Source organism: Theobroma cacao, chromosome 6 (assembly GCF_000208745.1).
Source record: "Theobroma cacao cultivar B97-61/B2 chromosome 6, Criollo_cocoa_genome_V2, whole genome shotgun sequence".
Lineage (NCBI taxonomy): Eukaryota > Viridiplantae > Streptophyta > Magnoliopsida > Malvales > Malvaceae > Theobroma > Theobroma cacao.
The window spans coordinates 23,560,919-23,578,327 of record NC_030855.1 but is presented as its reverse complement, the minus strand read 5'-3'; the positions used below and the strand labels follow the sequence as shown (position 1 = coordinate 23,578,327).

Sequence of the window (17,409 nt, the reverse complement as noted above, 5' to 3'; positions counted from 1 at the left end):
AAAATATTATTTATCATTTGATATCACATGACATGTTAATATGTCATAATAATAAAGACGTAGCATTATAATATTATATAATAATATGATTATATGATATTTTTTACTTTTAAAGTTGATGTTAACATAAATATAAAATGACAAATTATACTTTAACATAAAATAATTAATTATAAAAATTTATTTAACATAAAATAAAATTACACAAACTTAATTCAATATAAAATCATATATAAACGGAACACTAGTAAGTCATTGAACTAGATTACGCAGGGTTTGTGAGTCAAAATCTTTGGCCATGCTCCACCGGAAACTCTTATGGAGTTTAATACGTAATCCAAAAAGCTAATCCGATGTAAAATGGAAAAGTGTCAAATTTGCTTAGATAATGAGCGAGTTGTTTTAGACCAGGATGGGGCATCTGCACACTAATATTATGAAATATACGAACAAGTCAACATAAAACAAAGCTAAATACTGAAGCGAAGAAAGATGAAGGCACCAAACATTGACGACCTGAGTCTTTCAAATTATTATAATTGAAATTGAAAGAGTCTTGGAAACGCTCTTCGTTGTATTCTACACTCAAATTGAAAGCGTCATCGGAAGCATCGTCGTGACTCACCAGGGTGCCGAAATTGCTCCGATCCTTTGACTTCACTCTAAATTTGACTATTCCACGTTTATATATAGTTTTAATATTTTATTAATAATATAGAAATTACAAAAAAAAAAATTTAGTCGTATGATTTTTATTTTGTGATTGAAATTCGACAAATTACAAAACAGTACTTGAAAACAAAAATATCTTCAGACAGGGCAAAAATATCGAAGGGGTGAAACGCACCTTAGCAGTCGGATTCGACAGAAGCCGAACTAGTCCAAACACGTCGCCACGTGGCAGACAAGTAGGAAGTTTCGGACAGTCGCCAGCCGCCTGTTGAGTCCCCATGTTTACACTGGCAATATGTCTGAAGTCAAACGTCAGAGTTTCCGATGTCACTTTCGGCAAGTTACCTATCAGACACATAAAATGGTTCTTTTTTTTTTTAAGCCTTTCCAAATTAATTATGCAACTAATTTTTTTTTAAATTAAAAAATTCAAAGAATAATTCAAAGAATTATTCGGACCAAAGACCACTTTAATGGGTCGTCTCCTTCCTCAGCAGTGGACTAAAGCCCCACAATCCGAACTCAGTTTCACCAAAACTTCACGAAACTCCAGCCATCGTCTGACCAGGAACCGATGGCTGCCTATCCCTATAAAATGGACCCGCAATCGGCGGCGGAAAAGGCGGTTTCTGTGATCGGGTTCGGGTACGACTTGTCCAACGACATCAGGCTATCGGCTTGCAAGCCGGGCCCTTCCGGGTCGAGATTGATCGAGCTTGACTCGGCAGGGAGTCGGGACGTGGTTTTTCCTGGTGGGGTTGTTGTTAAAAATGTGCTCAATTCGATTAAATGTGATAAAGGCGAGCGTACCAGGTTTCGCTCTGATGTTCTTTCTTTTAATCAGGTAAGTTTTTGTTTATGTTTTAGTTGTGTTTAGTTTCCATGTTTGGAATTGGTTTAATAGACGTTACGAGTACCTCCCTCCCCCTCTTCTCTTTCTAAAGAGGGAAAGAACTATGTTTGAGACTTACTGGGAAGTTCTACCTTTTTCCTTTTTGGGTTTGTATTTTGTTTGGTGAAGAATCTGGAAATGATTTTAGCTGCATGATATGACCCTGGTGACTTCAAATGGAATTGAAAAAGAAGGGATTTTTGCAAAATTTGATTATGCTTCAATATCTTTTATGAGAACACAGAACCGGCTTGTGCAGAGAATGCAGATTGGCAAAGAAAATCTTGCCAAGTTCCAAGTTGCAAAAGTCCTTTTTTTTCTACTTAATTTTTGTATAATTAATTTTAGAAAGGTATCATTTGCTGTCTTATGAAACAGTTTTCAAGAGAGCTCTTTTTTGTATATCTTTTCTCTGTTCTGTTTTTGCTGGTTCTCGCCCATTTTTGTTCTTTGGGAGTCGTTTTGCAATATATCTTGTCCACTCAGTGCTTTTACTAGTATAAAAAATTAACAAAATGCTAAGCGTGTGCTTCAAGAATAGAAACAGAAAAACAAAACTGAATAAGCACCGGGACTTGAGTGTTTTCTTTAGTCTTTGCTTGATGGATTTGTTGTTTTCTCTGAATTTAACTTGTGCTCATTTTGCGCTAGATGTCTGAAAGGTTTAATCAGGATTTATCATTATCTGGCAAGATTCCTGTGGGCTTATTCAATGCCATGTTTGAGTTCAAGGGCTGCTGGCAGAAGGATGCCACCTCTACAAAAACTCTTGCTTTGGATGGTTGGTTCATAACACTGTACAATGTTGAGTTGGAAAGAACTCACTTAACTTTGTCTGAGCGTGTGAAACGAGAGGTGCCAACTACATGGGACCCTGCTGCCCTTGCAGAGTAAGTTCTGTATACAGAAGTAGGGATTGTTTTGGAGTTAAAAGACTTGCTTGAATTTATGGTTACTTACTTTTCAATGAAATTGCACTCCATTTTATTCCAATTCTAACATGTGAAAAAGAATTGCTTACAAGTTTAGTGATCCCATGGGGGTTAATTGTGTGTCTAAGAATTGATTTTATTAATTAAATCAGTGCTAAATCAATTTTGTTTTTTCAGGTTCATTGAAAAATATGGTACGCACGTTGTTGTTGGGGTTAAAATGGGAGGTAAAGATGTTATACACGTAAAGCAATTGCAAAATTCAAATCTTCCGCCCAATGAAGTACAGAAAAATTTAAAGCAATTAGCTGATGAGAGGTTTTCAGAAGGGGTAAACATTCCTGAATATTCAGGAAAACCAAAGGTACATTTAGTATGAAAAATATAGTTGAAGTGCACATGCATGTTAGTCTGTTCTTTTTGCATTCTAGGGTAGGCAAAACTACAGTTTTTAGATAAATTACAGAATTTTCACTTTGCAGTGTATCTTTAGGATTTCCTTGGCAAGAGCCAAGAAGTAATGAAAGTAGTGATAATGTGATATAGATGATAGAAGGATTGCAATTCAAAGTAATCAGTATTGTTTAACGTTATCTATATATGAGTCCATGATAGAGCATTGTCAGCGATGCTTGGGAAATACACATTTCCAACCTTGTTTCTATATATTGCTTCAGGAAGAACATTATATGCCCTGGGACCAGGAGGGGGTGCTTGCTGCAGCAATTAGGCCACCTGTTGTTACTTGCTCGAAGAATAAAGTAAGTTTCTTGATGTTATTTTAGCAGCTGTTTCAGAACTGCACCCTCTAAGAAGCAACCTGCTTTCAGTAGAGGTGACTCTTTCATTTGATTGTTGTACTTTTCCTTTTTGCAGGATATTTTGAACATTTATATTCGAAGGGGGGGCATTGATTTTGGTCAAAGCCATAGCCAGTGGCTTTCAACTATATCACAGTCACCAAATGTTATATCAATGTCCTTTGTGCCGATTACTTCCCTATTGGGTGGTGCTCGGGGCAATGGATTTTTAAGCCATGCAGTGAACTTGTACCTACGATGTGAGTGTGCATAATTGTTATACTGTCAGTTTGGTCTTTCATGGCTAAATGTCTAGGTGTGTATTATATAAGGGTGATTGCAATGAAATACCTGCTATTAAAGCAAATCCAAATCCTTGAATATGACTCAGTTTTTGTAAACCAGATTTTCCTATCTGTTGGGTCATTAATTAGCGCATTCACAATTTATACTTAATGTAATTATTGATGTTGAACTACCATTTATTTATACTTTGGCATGTTTACTTCCTATAAATGTTGTGGGAGATAGGATTATTTATACTCCTGGAAGATCTGCAAGACATGGCAAATGATCAAAAACATTATAACATTAAATCTGGTTGCTTGGATGATTCATTAGAGTGAATGTATGTGTATCTGAAAGATCATTGTAAAGGGTGTAAACCATTTACCATATCCTTCTTTGGCGCATATGTGAGCTCTGACTTTGGCCTCTAATGATGGGTAATATCGTGCAGATAAACCACCAATAGAGGAACTCCATGTATTTCTAGAATTTCAATTGTTTCGACAATGGGCTCCTGTATACGGTGATCTGCCTCTCAGTCTCAAGCGCAGAAAACAAGGATCCCCATCACTTCAGTTCACTTTGATGGGGCCTAAGCTTTATGTTAATACCACGCGGGTAATGTATTGCGGCGCACAATAATACTTGTGCCACTTATTTTTACATTTTCAGTTATTAATGATTGCTTGCTGCTTAGGGTTTAGGCAAAGTGCCTTGATAATTGATACTTAAAATGATAGTGTCTACGACTTGATGAGTGCATCAATTTATATTTCTCGTCAAATCTACAGTCACTCCATGGCAGACTGAAGTTATTCTGTTTGCTTAGCTATGAATAAAAATCTTTACATTATTGGATGCACTATTGATAATAGATTGTTAATTAACTTCTCATTTTATTTAATCTGTAGCCTAAGCTATTGTACATGCTGATAAAGTCTTGCTTTGAGAACTGGTAATATGAATAGAATGCTTTCCTTATATACCAACTGTAACATTAAAATGGGGCACAAATAACCTTGTCAAAATAAAAGTTAATCCCTTAGAAAACAATGTGGCACTATCTTCAGATCTTATTTTAGGAAATATTGTCTGCTTAATGTTGCAGGATGCTTGCCATGATGAAAAAGATGAAAAGTATCTTGAATTTACTGTATAGTGCTGAACTTGTTCCACTAGAACTCATTCATGTGATTACCATGCTCATTTGACCAAGTTCCTAATTCCAACCTGTTCTCAAATCCACCAATTGCAGGTTGATACAGGAAATCGACCTGTGACAGGAATCCGCTTGTATTTGGAGGGTAAGAAGAGTGATCATCTGGCAATCCATCTACAGCATCTCTCGACTCTTCCTACAATCCTTCAGCTCTTAGATGATCACAGTTATGAGCCTAGCGAGGAGCCAGAACGTGGGTACCTTGAACCTGTCAAGTGGAGCATATTCTCACATGTATGCACTGCTCCTGTAGAACACAGAGGATCCCGCTTTGATGATACTGCTTCTATTGTGACCAAGGCTTGGTTTGAGGTAAAGGCTGTTGGGATGAAGAAAGTTCTGTTCCTGAGGCTTGGATTCTCCATGGTGGCCTTAGCTAGGATCCGTAGATCAGAATGGGATGGACCCTCAACATTGTCACGGAAATCAGGAGTCTTCTCAATGTTGATTAGCACAAGGTTCAGTTCAGGACTCAATCCTCCAGAGAAGCCACTCAAAGTGGATTTAAATTCAGCAGTTTTTCCAGGAGGTCCACCTTCACCAACTAAAGCACCAAAAATGGCAAACTTCGTAGATACGAAGGAGATGGTTAGGGGACCTGAGGACCCACCTGGATATTGGGTGGTTACTGGAGCCAAACTTTGTGTAGAAGGTGGCAGAATCTCAATCAAAGCTAAGTACTCATTGTTAACAATAATGTCGGAAGAAAGCATGATGCTGATGTGAGAAAATCAGATGAGGAATGCACATTATTTTTACGCTGTAAATCTTATCATTTACATCATTTATTGGACATTACCTCGTATAGATGGCACAAGGCCATTCTTCTCAATTGTGTTTATAGGGAACCAAAGGCTCCCTTTCACCTTTTCTCTTGTTAGTATTGAATCCTTCGGTACATCAGCCGTCTCCCGTCTTACTTTTGCCAGGGAAATTAACAATGGTTGCTTTGCTTGCTAGCTCATCTGTATGATGAAAGACTGCCAGCACATACACTCCCAAGCTAATTATAACTGAATGCGACATGTCTGACTGCCACAAGTAACTAGCATGAACATCGCAAATATCTCCTTTAATCATATCTTGTTTTGTCTATGAATGGTGAATAGTTTCCTTTCATAAATGCATAAGAGGGCCCTTTAACAGAACTGGATAGGCATGAGATAAGCAACCAATTTAAAGGGCAACCTAACACAGCGTGATGGAATCAAATTAAACAATTTTCATTTATCAGAAAAGAAGGGATTTAAGCTAATATGCCTGATGTGATACGAACAACAAAAAGGCACAAAGGGACAAGAATATTGTTGAAGTTTAGAAAAGAAAGGTTTATGATAGGCTTTGAACTGGCTTGATATTGTAACGGTATGGTATGGTTGTGGGGGAAGTGTACATAATGTTTTGTATGAGTTGCGTTTCTTCCTAAATTATCACCAGTAATCCCCACAAGAACATGAACCATCTTTAAAATGGTGGTATCTGTTGATGTCTCTCACGATAATTTCCCTGGAGACAATTTTACTAATGAACTTGAATGCAGTATGGCAATCAACGCAGACTCTGAGGTTCTTTTTCACTCTAATTGGAGCTCCAGGTGGCGTGGCAATCAATCCAAAGGCTACTGCAAGTTTTTCACTGTGGTGGTATAAAAGCTCCTCCTTTTCACCGCGTTCCACATCATGAAGATCAAACTCTACCATGGGAACATAGCCAGCTTTGGTCAAACGCTCACTTAGCTCATCAAGCTTTGCATAGATTTCCTCACTTCTAGCATGGCTTCTGTCCCCCACTATGAAAGTGTGTATCATGTCTTTGACCTCAATCCAACTTATCCCAGGCTCTTTCTTCACGTTGCAGTCTTTCATGAGTCTTCTCACCTTTGCTACATTCTCCCACATGCCAACTGATGCATAAATGTTAGCAAGAAGAACATGGGTACCAGATTTCTCTGGTTCAAGAGTAAAAAGCATCTCCGCGGCAAGTTGGCCAAGCTCAACATTTTTATGGATTCTAGCTGCACCAAGAAGTGCACCCCAAACTGAGGCATCCGCCTGAAAAGGCATTGTATTTGCTAGTTCCATTGCCTCATCTAATCTCCCTGCTCGGCCAAGGAGGTCAATCATGCAAGCGTAATGCTCTTGCATAGGTTCAAATCCAAACAACTCTCTCATTGAGCCAAAGTATCGTTTGGCTTCAGTAATCAAGCCTGCATGATTACAAGCACAAAGGACACTGACCAAAGTTATCTGATTGGGAGAAACACCATATTTAAGCATCTGATTGAATACCCGCAGGGCTTCTTTCCCATGTCCATGTTGAGCAAGTCCTCCAATCATCGAGGACCATGAGACTATTCCTCTCTCAGGAATCTTAGAGAACACACGGTCTGCATCATCTATGCTTCCACATTTGGCATACATATTGACGAGAGAATTTCCAGCAAAGATATCAGACATAAATCCAAACTTCAAGATGTGAACATGTACTTGTTTCCCCTGTTCATATGCTGAAAGATTTGCACATGCATTCAGGAGTGAACTACAAACAAATGGATCCAGCTCTATCCCTCTATCTAGCATTTCTAAATACAGCTTAAGAGCTTCTTCACCTTGTCCAGATTGAGCATAAGCTGTGATCATAGATGTGAAAGCCACTAAATCTACAATCAAGCACTCTCTGAATATTCTTGTTGCATCTTCTAGAAGGGCACATTTTCCATATGCATCGATAAGGCTGTTTACAACATAATTGTCAGACTCAAATCCTGACTTTACAGAGAGTGCATGAACTTGTTTGCAAACATTGTTAGCCTGCAAGCTGGCGATGGATTTGAGGACTGTTGATAAAGTTGTCTGATTGAATCCTATACCCTCCTTATACATCAGAGGAAATAGCGATACTGCTTCCATGTATTCCCCATTTTGTGAATGCCCAGAGATAACAGCATTCCAGGCAATCAAGTCCTTATCTGGCATCAAATTAAAAACCATTCTCGCATCATTCATCAAATAAGTTTTGGAATACATATCTATAAGTCCAACATCCACAAAAGGATCTGATCCTACATTTATCTTTATCAAGTTACAGTGCAACTGTCTGCCCAATTTCTTGAGCCCAGTCCCAGCACAAGCTTTTAGAGCACTCGACAAGGTAAACATATTTGGATGTGTTTCAGACCTTCTCATTTGCCCAAAAAGTTCTAAAGCCCAATCATGGTTTTCATGAAGAACACAACCAGCGATTACAGCATTCCAAGAAACAATGTCAGGTCTTGCAATCTCCTCAAAAACGAAAACAGCATCCTCAAGACTTCCTACCTTTGCACACATGTCCACAAGTGCATTCTTCGAGAAAGGATCCGAATCATAACCAAGCTTTATCAAGAACCCGTGAATTTTCCTTCCTTGACCACTATCCTCCAACCCTGTGTAAGCATTTATCATGCTAGACAAACTAAATTCATTAGGTTTTATTCCACTCGAAACCATTTCATGAAATAACTCCACTGCTTCTCCACAGTAATCACTCTGTACATAACAAGAGAGTAATGCATTCCACGAAACAACACTCCTTTCAGGCATATCCTCAAAAAGCCTCCTCGAATCACCAAACTCCCCGCATTTTGCGTACATAACAACCAAACTATTAGCAACATATTCATCACACTCAAACCCGGTAACTACAACAACCGCATGAATCTGTCTCCCTAACTCCAAATCCCTTGTAAAAGTACAAGCTTTTAGCACACTTGGAAATGTGAAGTCATTGCACCTAACACCCAACAAATGCATCTCATAAAAGGCCAAAATTGCTTCTTTACCAAACCCATTTTGGGCATACCCAGAAATCAAAGCAGACCAAGAAACCAAGTCCGGTTCAGGACTTTCATCAACCAGTTTCCTGGCATAGCGAAAAAGTTTACATTTTGCATACAAACTGATCAAAAGATTCCTACTTTTAGGGTCTTTGGTCGACCCAAATTTAATTATAATGGCATGGATTTGCATGCCTGGAGATGGGTTCTTGGTGGCATTGCATTTTGATAAGAGCTTAGAGTAGTAGGGAACAGAGATGGGTGTGAAATTAGGCTCTTGGGTTGAGCTTAAAAAAGGGTTGGATTTTGAGCCGTGGGTTAACTTAGCTGAAGTTTGGAAATGTTGAGAAGAGAAAGTGAAGGATTTAAAATGTGGGTACGGTCGTTGGTGATGGTGAAGAGATTTTTGGAATTGGAGGGAACTGAGGTAACGAACTGTCATGATCCATTTGTTCATTAACTAACCTGCTTCGCGGGTATCGAGCAATAGTATAGACGTTACAAAACACGAACAATGCCTTATGTTCGGTCGTTTTGTCACGACTCTTTGGGATTTTGCTTAATTTAATAATAAATATTTAAATGTACTTAATTTAATAATCACTTGTGAATTGTAATTGAAATTTTGTGTAGTAACATAATAGTCTTCACTTTAGTTATTCAATAAATGTCAAATAATAGATTTTTAGTAGTAATATTTGGGCATTAATTCTTAAAAAGACCTTTATATTATTATTTATTTAATTAAATCTCTTATTTTTTTATTACATTCAAATAAATCATTAAACTTTAATTTAAAATCAAATAAATTTTCAATAATGACAATTAACTTTTTTGTCCATACCGCATATGTCTTAACAAGTTGACATGTTTTAAAAAATTTAAGTTATTTGTCTATATAGCTACATCAACTCGTCAAATCATATATGGGCAAAAAAAAATCAATTCACATTGGATGCAAGGGCAGTTTTATTTCAATTAGAATTAAAGATTTGTGCAATCTTAAATCAAAATTCAATGAATAGTTTAGTTGAATAAATGATCATTATACAGGTGACTTTCTTCAGATTTAAGCCTAATATTTAATTTAATGAAACCATTCAATTTAGTTAACAAACAGGTAGTAAAACATTATGGATAAAGTTGAGGGGAGCATGCCTAATTGTGATGGTGATTGCTTGATGCTTGGATTCATTGCACTAAATTCTCTTTGCTCATCACTTGGATTTTGCACTTTCTCAACTCTATATGGAAGAAATTGTTCCACCAAAGCAAAAACCCACAAAGAACAATGAGAGAGTTGGTGCATCACGTGGGTTGAAACATCACCAACTCCATTTGCTTGTAAAATTTGCAACATTTTTGGTGCTTCAATCATTGTCAGTTCATCACCTTCCTACCACTAGACTTCCCACTTTACAAAACATCCCAACATCACATTCTAGAAGAACATAGAAATTTCAATTATATTGAACAATATAAGCTCAGCAATGAAACTTGAAGGATACCACTGATGCCGAATTTTGGTATAGAAATGGATTAGAACAGAGTAATACAAGATGATTTCGGCTCTAAATTTGGGTAAAGCCTTGCATTTTTGTTTTAGGAATATAAAACTATCATTATTTTATACTTAAAATCTACTTCTACCTCATAAGTAAGTATTTACAAAGCGTCACGGCATGTGCAGAGCTCCCATTAACTGCCATGATCCACATTACACAGCTTGCGTGAAGAAAACTAATCATCTCTGTTTTTCTGTTCGGTCTACCACCCAACGAATCCCAAGAAACTGGAGACCAAACAAAAATGCCAACATTAGAATTAATACTAATTAGTAACATTACTTACAACTTAATCCATCAGAATTGCATGAACAAAATCTAAAGCTGAAGAATAATGCTTAGGATAAAGTTGTACCCAGAAATTTTAATCCAAAAATTCTGTAAAAGAGTCCAGATTTATGAGGCTGAAAGAGTATTTGAGAACAAAATTTAGGGCAAAGATTAGACAGAGCCTATCAGGAGGAGTCTGGACATATTAGATATATCTCAAGCTACAGATGAAGAGTTCGATCATGGTATGATAAGATAATCTTTCAGGATTGTTTGGCAAGATATGGAAACATCAACTTGATCAGAACCAATCTTAACCCAATCGAATTTGGACCATGAAAACAAAGAAAAGAAAAAGACTTGGGAGTTGGGAATTATAGAAACCTTTGAAACTTGAACGAACCTGAGAGAACGAACGGCGATGTGTTGGGAGAGGATATGGAAGAAGAAATTGGCTCCGTGAAGAAAGACCACAACTCCCGTACACCCCAACACAAACAGCTCCACCATCATTGGAAATCAATCAGAACCCAAAGTCCCTTCTCACACCAAAGAACACAGAGCACAAGAAACCTGAAATACAAAGAAAGACTTCCTTTTTCACCTTGTTCAACTATTCTCAATATAAGAAAAAGCGGAGCAACCCCTGGAGCTAGACGCTGCTCATGATTGGACTTGATCTTAAAGCGACTGGATAATCGATAAACTGATGATTGTATAAATTATATTAAAATTATACAATTGGGCATTGGGTGTCGAGTGTTTGACATCCACATCCATATCCCGTAAGTGGACAAGAGAATAGATTCCTTCAATTACTTTCAATTTTTTAATAAACCAAGAAGAGGCGTGACTGGAAGCTGCAAACGACTCTTCCAATTGATTAAATTCTTTCAGCGAATGAATTGTCACTGCTTGATTAGTTGGTTTTGGTGGGTCGAATGGAGAAATGGTGCAGCTGAGGTGTAGGGGAAAGAAAATAAAGTGAAAGATAAAGCGTGGAATTGTATGTGGTACTGATATTATTATTATAGTATTTGGTGTTTGGGAACCGACTTTATCCATCGGTCCAATGACGTTGATTTTTGCGGTCTGCCAACTGCCATTCTTGGTTTAGTTTTTAGCCACAGGACCGACCCACCGCCACCAACCCCTGGTGTTGCACTTCTGGTTCTAGTTGGCTTTTTGGGGGTTTTGTTTTGCAAGTGGTTCTGTTTGTACTCTTAACAATTTTGACTAATGATTGTTATACCAGGTTCAATCTTTGTTTAATATGGATGACTTTTCTTTTTGCAAAAGAGGAAGGAACCTTCCAATATGATTTAGGATCATGATCTCAGTGAGTCAGTACTCTTCTCTCTATAAACAGAAGGCGAAACCAATGGCTTATAATTTTTATTAACATCATGACTCATGAGTTATATTAAGTAATATCCCATGAGATTTTAGTATGGAGAAAAGCAAGAAACGAATAAGGTGGAGGAAGATGGATATATATGCATACAAACTGCAGTTGATCAGGCAGCGGGGAGGTCGATGGCAACTGCCTGCACGTGCAACGGCGCCGTATGCACCCAACCGACCTTTCTGTTTGTACAAAAGTTTGTGTTTGGTCGCACCGTCCTAACCTTACAACTCAGCAAACTAGCCCATATTAATAATATACGTCCCTGACGTTCTACTTGCTTTCCACTTTTGACCGCCTGTTTCTGGTTAGATGTCACATTGCCAAAGCTAGAGATGGGTGGAGTTTTGGAATAAGTTTTGTTGGTGAACCGATTATCAGAAGTAAAAAGTGGAAACCCATGTTTTGATTACTAGAAACTGATTAGTACGAAAGAAATTCCACTGATAGATGCATGAGATTTAGTTGTCTTGCAGGAGAGGGGTTAAGGTGAGTGAATGAGTGTTCTGAATTCAAGCAAAGCTAGGTGTAGAATCTCTTTCAATTCCCAAGTTTTAGCCATGCAACTACAAGACAAAGGTGCCGGTTTGCTTACTGAAAAGTCCCTTGGTTCAATTGGTTGCATCAAAGGATTTGAAACCCAATCCTGCCTACATACTAAGAATTGCAGGATTTCTCTTTGTTCAGTCCACTTCAGCTGGAATCAGCCACAAAGCAAAGTGCTACAAAAGGTTCTATGCTTGAAACTTGTATTAAAGAGCTTTATCTATTAAAGGTAAGAAGTAATTCATAATTTAAAGTTAAGCATAAACTAAAAGGTCATCGTTTTTCTCCAGAATATAGCACAATTCTGGTTGAAAAGGACCTATAAAAAGGATGGGGATCTTATCATGAAGCCATCAAGGGGCTGCTTCAACATTCAGACTAGGAATGCATTGCATTGGGTTGTCAAACATTATAAAATCATTAGAATCCTACCCAGAAATGCCTCTCACCGAGATTTTGATAACTAACTCCATTATTTTTCATTTGACTTACTGCTTTTGTTAGTCATTTAACAAAGTTGACAACAGCAGATCTTGGACGAAACCAGCTCTTCCCGTGGCTTGCCTAATCCTTTTTTCCCGCTCTTCATAACTCAAAGAAGGATCAAAACTGCATAAGAGAAAAAGTAAAAGAAAACAGATGTTAAATCTCAATTATATCAGACAGTTTCTCTAAATATTTGAGACATGATGAGATATGGGATGCTTTGAATCTCAACATCAAAGGTTTCCAATTGGTTTCTGGAGATAGTTAGACAGGTGATACCCTTAGCTAACCACTTACTTCAAACCACAAAGGAGCCTCTCTAAACGATGATTTGTCCATGTCGATTAGACAGTCAGATGAACAGGTCAAGATTAACAATTTCTAGAATAAGTTTAATTGAATGCACACAAGATTTCCATTTTAACAAATGGGAAAAGGAAATGTTTATAAAGTTTTCATGGCCTGTAGAAGCGTTTTAAAAGGCATCAGGCTATACTTTGGACAGTCAATAGAGGAATATTTTGAAATGGATATCAGCATAAATATAATTAAATCATAACAGATGAAGGAAAAAATGATTAAGTTCTTTCACATGTTAAAGGCTGTCCACAACTCATGCAGCAAAAGTTCTTGCAAACCTCCATCAGACATTATTTCCACTTGGTAAAAGGGGATCCCTTGGATTGGTTATTGGAATTGCATCATAGTTGCAAACTAAATGCATCTTAACAAAAAGATAACGAACTAGGAAAATGTTAGAACATTATTGAATTTCTCTACTGTAGAAAAGATCTGAACCAATACCTTGATTTCCACATATGTGCTGGTGCAACATTTTTTGCAGCAGTGTCTTCAGCACTAGTTACAACAGATTTTGAAATTTCTTCTGCTTCAGATGCAGGGAAATTCAAAATCAGTGATGAAAGGAATGAATCGGTAGCTGCATTGGATACATTAGCACTGCTTGACCTATATCCACCACCCCCTAGAAGTACTTGCAGATGTGCTTCACGGAGATCACGTCCCAGGAGAGACAGTGCCTGACTGTTAGGAATTGCAACTCTACGTAACCTGCGACATCTCTGCAAGTAATCTTTTGTTAAGGGAAACTTGCTTAACAATTCAATTTTTCTCAGTAAATACAGAACAACAAAAGAAGCTTTTCATGCATAATTTTCCAAGTCAGAGTGGCAAGGTAATGGACAGTTCCATTATTAAGGATATCTTGAATAAATGTCCATGTTGCAGCATGATATGACTTAGCATGTCTCTTGCAACTTTGACCGAGCAAACTGGACAAATCTGCAACATAAACATTGATGCATATAAGACTCTTTCATTACGAAAACATAAATGGAAGCTTTTTTACACCATAAATCCTAAGGTTAAGTACAACAAGTATTGACAATAAACGTGAGTTTACTACTTTTTTTCCTCCATATAATTTTCAAAGAATAAGTAGCAAGGTGAAAAAGCTCTCAATTAGAAATTTAGAATAATACGAGAAAACCTAAGAACTATAGTGAGACTTGTCTAAGGTGCTAGCTAGTTTAGTTGGTGAAGTCCCTTGGTGGTTGTACCATGGACCTGAGCTCAAAGGGAGGGTTTGTACTAAAGAGGAAGAATATCTCCTATGGACCAAAAAATAAGGGTGAGACTTGTTAATTATTCTTTCATACCTAGGAAATGATTAGATATCCAAACCTACCTTTATCATCCATGGAAAACACCAAATGCCCATTCCTCTACCATGACCGATAGTGAATAGTAAATGCTCATAACATTCTCTACCTATATCAACTCTCGTCCCTTTCCATGTATGCAACTTCCAATTTTATCTGTTGAATGATGCATTCTTTCCCTTGCATGAAAATAACATCACTAATCCTGCTAAAGCTCCTCCATATCCAGTGGGAGTTCTCCTCTGTATATAATTTAATTCATTATGAAAAGAGCTGGCTAAAAACTCTATCAAATTCCAACATAAGTTTTGCTGCCTAAATGACCTATGATTATCTTACACAAGGACCTCAAGTTTCATCTACAAAATGTGATAACAGATGCTATATTAACACTCCACTTAAAACGAATACCTTTAGGTTCATTTCTTACTATCTCAGGTGTCGCTATGGTTGTCTAGTAACAGATATAAGCAAGTCCACTTGGTATCAGAATCTGTGATGTCATTGTACATGGGCACCAAAACTATAGCTACTACTTTCCCCCAATTCAGCAACAAAGAGAAAGAGGACCTCTATATCCCAATCATCTTTCAATTCAGGCACCTTTGACCCCAATGGTAAGTGTATAGAATCAAAGCAATTGAACTTTCTCTTCTTCCAAATCAAGCGTCCAATACAATACCCAAACCTTCAAACCACAACCAAGAATATCGGTCCTAAAATCATCAGCAGCATCGTGGAAATGTTATAAAAAACAACTCTATCAAAGATTCTTCATAATTTAACCTAACAAAAATGGATAAATGGTGGTCTCATCACTTTACAATCTTGTTCAGCAAAACAGTAGAATGGCCAAAGGAGACACAAAAGAAAATAAAAAAAAAAAATCCCAAAATGAAGCCTACTCAGCTAGTTGCACAGATTGCCTAACAAGAAAAAAACCATGATAGCAACTCTTTTCTAGGTTCATATCAATTGGAGATTTTTGATTGCCTGGGTCAGTTGCTACTACAGCCTTAGTTTGATCAGATGAATCAAAAGATGCAAAAGAAAATATAAAGGATGCAACTGTTATTTTATTATTTCTTTTGAACGTGCAAACAGATGCCCCTATAGCAATCCAAGCAACAAATTCATTCGTTTTTCAGCCAACACCGACAAGTTAAGACCTTTTTTCCAGTATTCCTTCAATAATATAAAGATGAATAGGGAAAAATAAATTATCCAACCAAAATTAGATTTTCTTTTTCTCCTTCTATAAAAGGAAAACTAGAAATTTCGCCATAAAAATAAACCAACAGACAAAAACTTACGAGAACAACCTCGTACTACATCAAACATAACCCGAACTGGAAACAGAAAGATCTCTCTCTCTCTCTATTTATTAAACCAAAAAGAAAAAAAAACTTTTTTCCTCTTTTTTTTTTATGCTACTAGCAATAATAATATGGAACTTGCTTACCGTAACCTTTGACTCGCAGGGATGCTCATCTTCGAGATGCGAACAGAGGGACGCAATATCGAAATCCTCGTAACAGTACGGACATGGGAAATCGGGTCGTACCTCGTCGTCTACCTCAAAATCATCCATGCTCAAACGATCTTTTATATATATATATATATATATATATATATATATATATAGTAGAGAGAGAGAGAGAGTTCAAGACAGAAAGACAACCAACAAAATGAGAAAAAAAGAAAATAAAAAACCCAGATCAAACATATAAAAAAAATAAAACGAACCCAAATGAGAGCTCTGCTGATGGTGCTGCAACGTATACTGGCGTTTGGCAGCTGCAAGGCGAGACGTCCAGAAATCGGAATCCATTGAAAGACCAAAGGTAGAGTTTGGCCTTGGATGTTTTTAAAAAAACTACTATTTATTTATTATTACCAACCACCCAAAAAAAGAACTTCAAAACAAAGAAAAATCTATCTACTACAAGCTTAAGGATGGGTTTTTTTTCTTTGACTTTATCTTTGAGAGAACTTTTGGTTTGTTGATCTCAATAAGCTTCAACTCAAAGGAGAAGAATGAGAGAGAGTAGATTATTGTTTATTGATGATACATGATTTTATGATTAAAAACTTGTACTATTTCTTTTAATTAAAAAAATATCTTAATCTGAGGAAGCCTCAGAAAATGACGATTGAATTGAGAGAGAGAGAGAGAGAGAGATGAGGTGGTGGTGGTAAAGACCACTAGACAAGAGGTGACGTAGAGCAAATGTCGGGTTCATCTCCTTGTTTTTCACTCACGTTCCTGTTTTTCTTTTCTTTGTTTTACTATTTATATACTTTCTTAGTTTCTTTCACCTTTTTTTGGTAACTGGCTGTCCTTTTCTTTTTCAATGTATATCCTCCCATGTTTTTCTATATTCTGCAGATTTTAAGCCTTTACTCATATATATATTAAGGTATCATTAATAAAGTATCATATATAATACAAATAAAATCTCCATAAATGCATTGATGTTCATCTATTTTATTCCTTCCTTCCTGATTTAGTAGTCATACAATTAGGAAAAATTAACAATTTCTTGATCAAGAAAAAAAAACCCATTTTGGAATGACTTAGAACATTATATCTTAAAAATATACTACTAACAAGTGCTTTTAATATCATTCCCTCTAATTTTTCATATTTTTAGGTAAAGAAAGTCTTCATTTACGGCTTGGTAAAGGTTGCAAATAGGCATGTGGTTGAATGTTTCTAATCCAATGAGGAGTTGATGAAGATAAACTACCATAGTTCCATTTAAAATTAATTTATTTTTTATCAATATTGATAATGACTTCTTAACAAAACTAGTAACTTTAAAGAGTGTGGATTAC

General features: G+C 36.8%; 3 protein-coding genes and 1 long non-coding RNA gene across 4 annotated transcripts; 1 reads left to right on the top strand and 3 right to left on the bottom strand.

The window, feature by feature from the left end:
* Positions 1,119–5,762, top strand: LOC18596800 (MACPF domain-containing protein NSL1). The gene is made up of 7 exons (XM_007025494.2): positions 1,119–1,516; positions 2,216–2,454; positions 2,674–2,860; positions 3,174–3,257; positions 3,373–3,556; positions 4,036–4,202; positions 4,840–5,762. The coding sequence occupies exons 1-7, from the start codon at positions 1,247–1,249 to the stop codon at positions 5,527–5,529; spliced, it is 1,821 nt and encodes a 606-aa protein (XP_007025556.2). The 5' UTR covers positions 1,119–1,246; the 3' UTR covers positions 5,530–5,762.
* Positions 6,006–9,131, bottom strand: LOC18596799 (pentatricopeptide repeat-containing protein At5g04780). Its single transcript, XM_007025493.2, has one exon. It carries the CDS (start codon positions 9,072–9,074, stop codon positions 6,234–6,236), a length of 2,841 nt encoding a protein of 946 aa, XP_007025555.2. The 5' UTR covers positions 9,075–9,131; the 3' UTR covers positions 6,006–6,233.
* LOC18596798 lies at positions 10,060–11,446 on the bottom strand. The gene is made up of 2 exons (XR_001928499.1): positions 10,856–11,446; positions 10,060–10,409 (listed from the first exon to the last, which is right to left on the bottom strand). It is a non-coding gene; the product is annotated as an uncharacterized LOC18596798 (long non-coding RNA).
* Positions 12,578–16,623, bottom strand: LOC18596797 (protein DEHYDRATION-INDUCED 19 homolog 4). The gene is made up of 5 exons (XM_007025491.2): positions 16,318–16,623; positions 16,034–16,173; positions 14,114–14,191; positions 13,694–13,977; positions 12,578–13,012 (listed from the first exon to the last, which is right to left on the bottom strand). The coding sequence occupies exons 1-5, from the start codon at positions 16,400–16,402 to the stop codon at positions 12,904–12,906; spliced, it is 696 nt and encodes a 231-aa protein (XP_007025553.1). The 5' UTR covers positions 16,403–16,623; the 3' UTR covers positions 12,578–12,903.

Coding starts and splice junctions, on each gene's coding strand:
- LOC18596797 (XM_007025491.2), bottom strand. CDS start 16,402: ATGGATTCCGATTTCTGGACGTCTCGCCTTGCAGCTGCCAAACGCCAG. Junction 16,174..16,317: donor TCAGCAGAGCTCTCATTTGG/GTTCGTTTTATT, acceptor TATATATAAAAG/ATCGTTTGAGCATGGATGAT. Junction 13,013..13,693: donor GCACATATGTGGAAATCAAG/GTATTGGTTCAG, acceptor TCTCTTATGCAG/TTTTGATCCTTCTTTGAGTT.
- LOC18596800 (XM_007025494.2), top strand. CDS start 1,247: ATGGCTGCCTATCCCTATAAAATGGACCCGCAATCGGCGGCGGAAAAG. Junction 3,258..3,372: donor TTACTTGCTCGAAGAATAAA/GTAAGTTTCTTG, acceptor TCCTTTTTGCAG/GATATTTTGAACATTTATAT. Junction 4,203..4,839: donor TTTATGTTAATACCACGCGG/GTAATGTATTGC, acceptor CACCAATTGCAG/GTTGATACAGGAAATCGACC.
- LOC18596799 (XM_007025493.2), bottom strand. CDS start 9,074: ATGAACAAATGGATCATGACAGTTCGTTACCTCAGTTCCCTCCAATTC.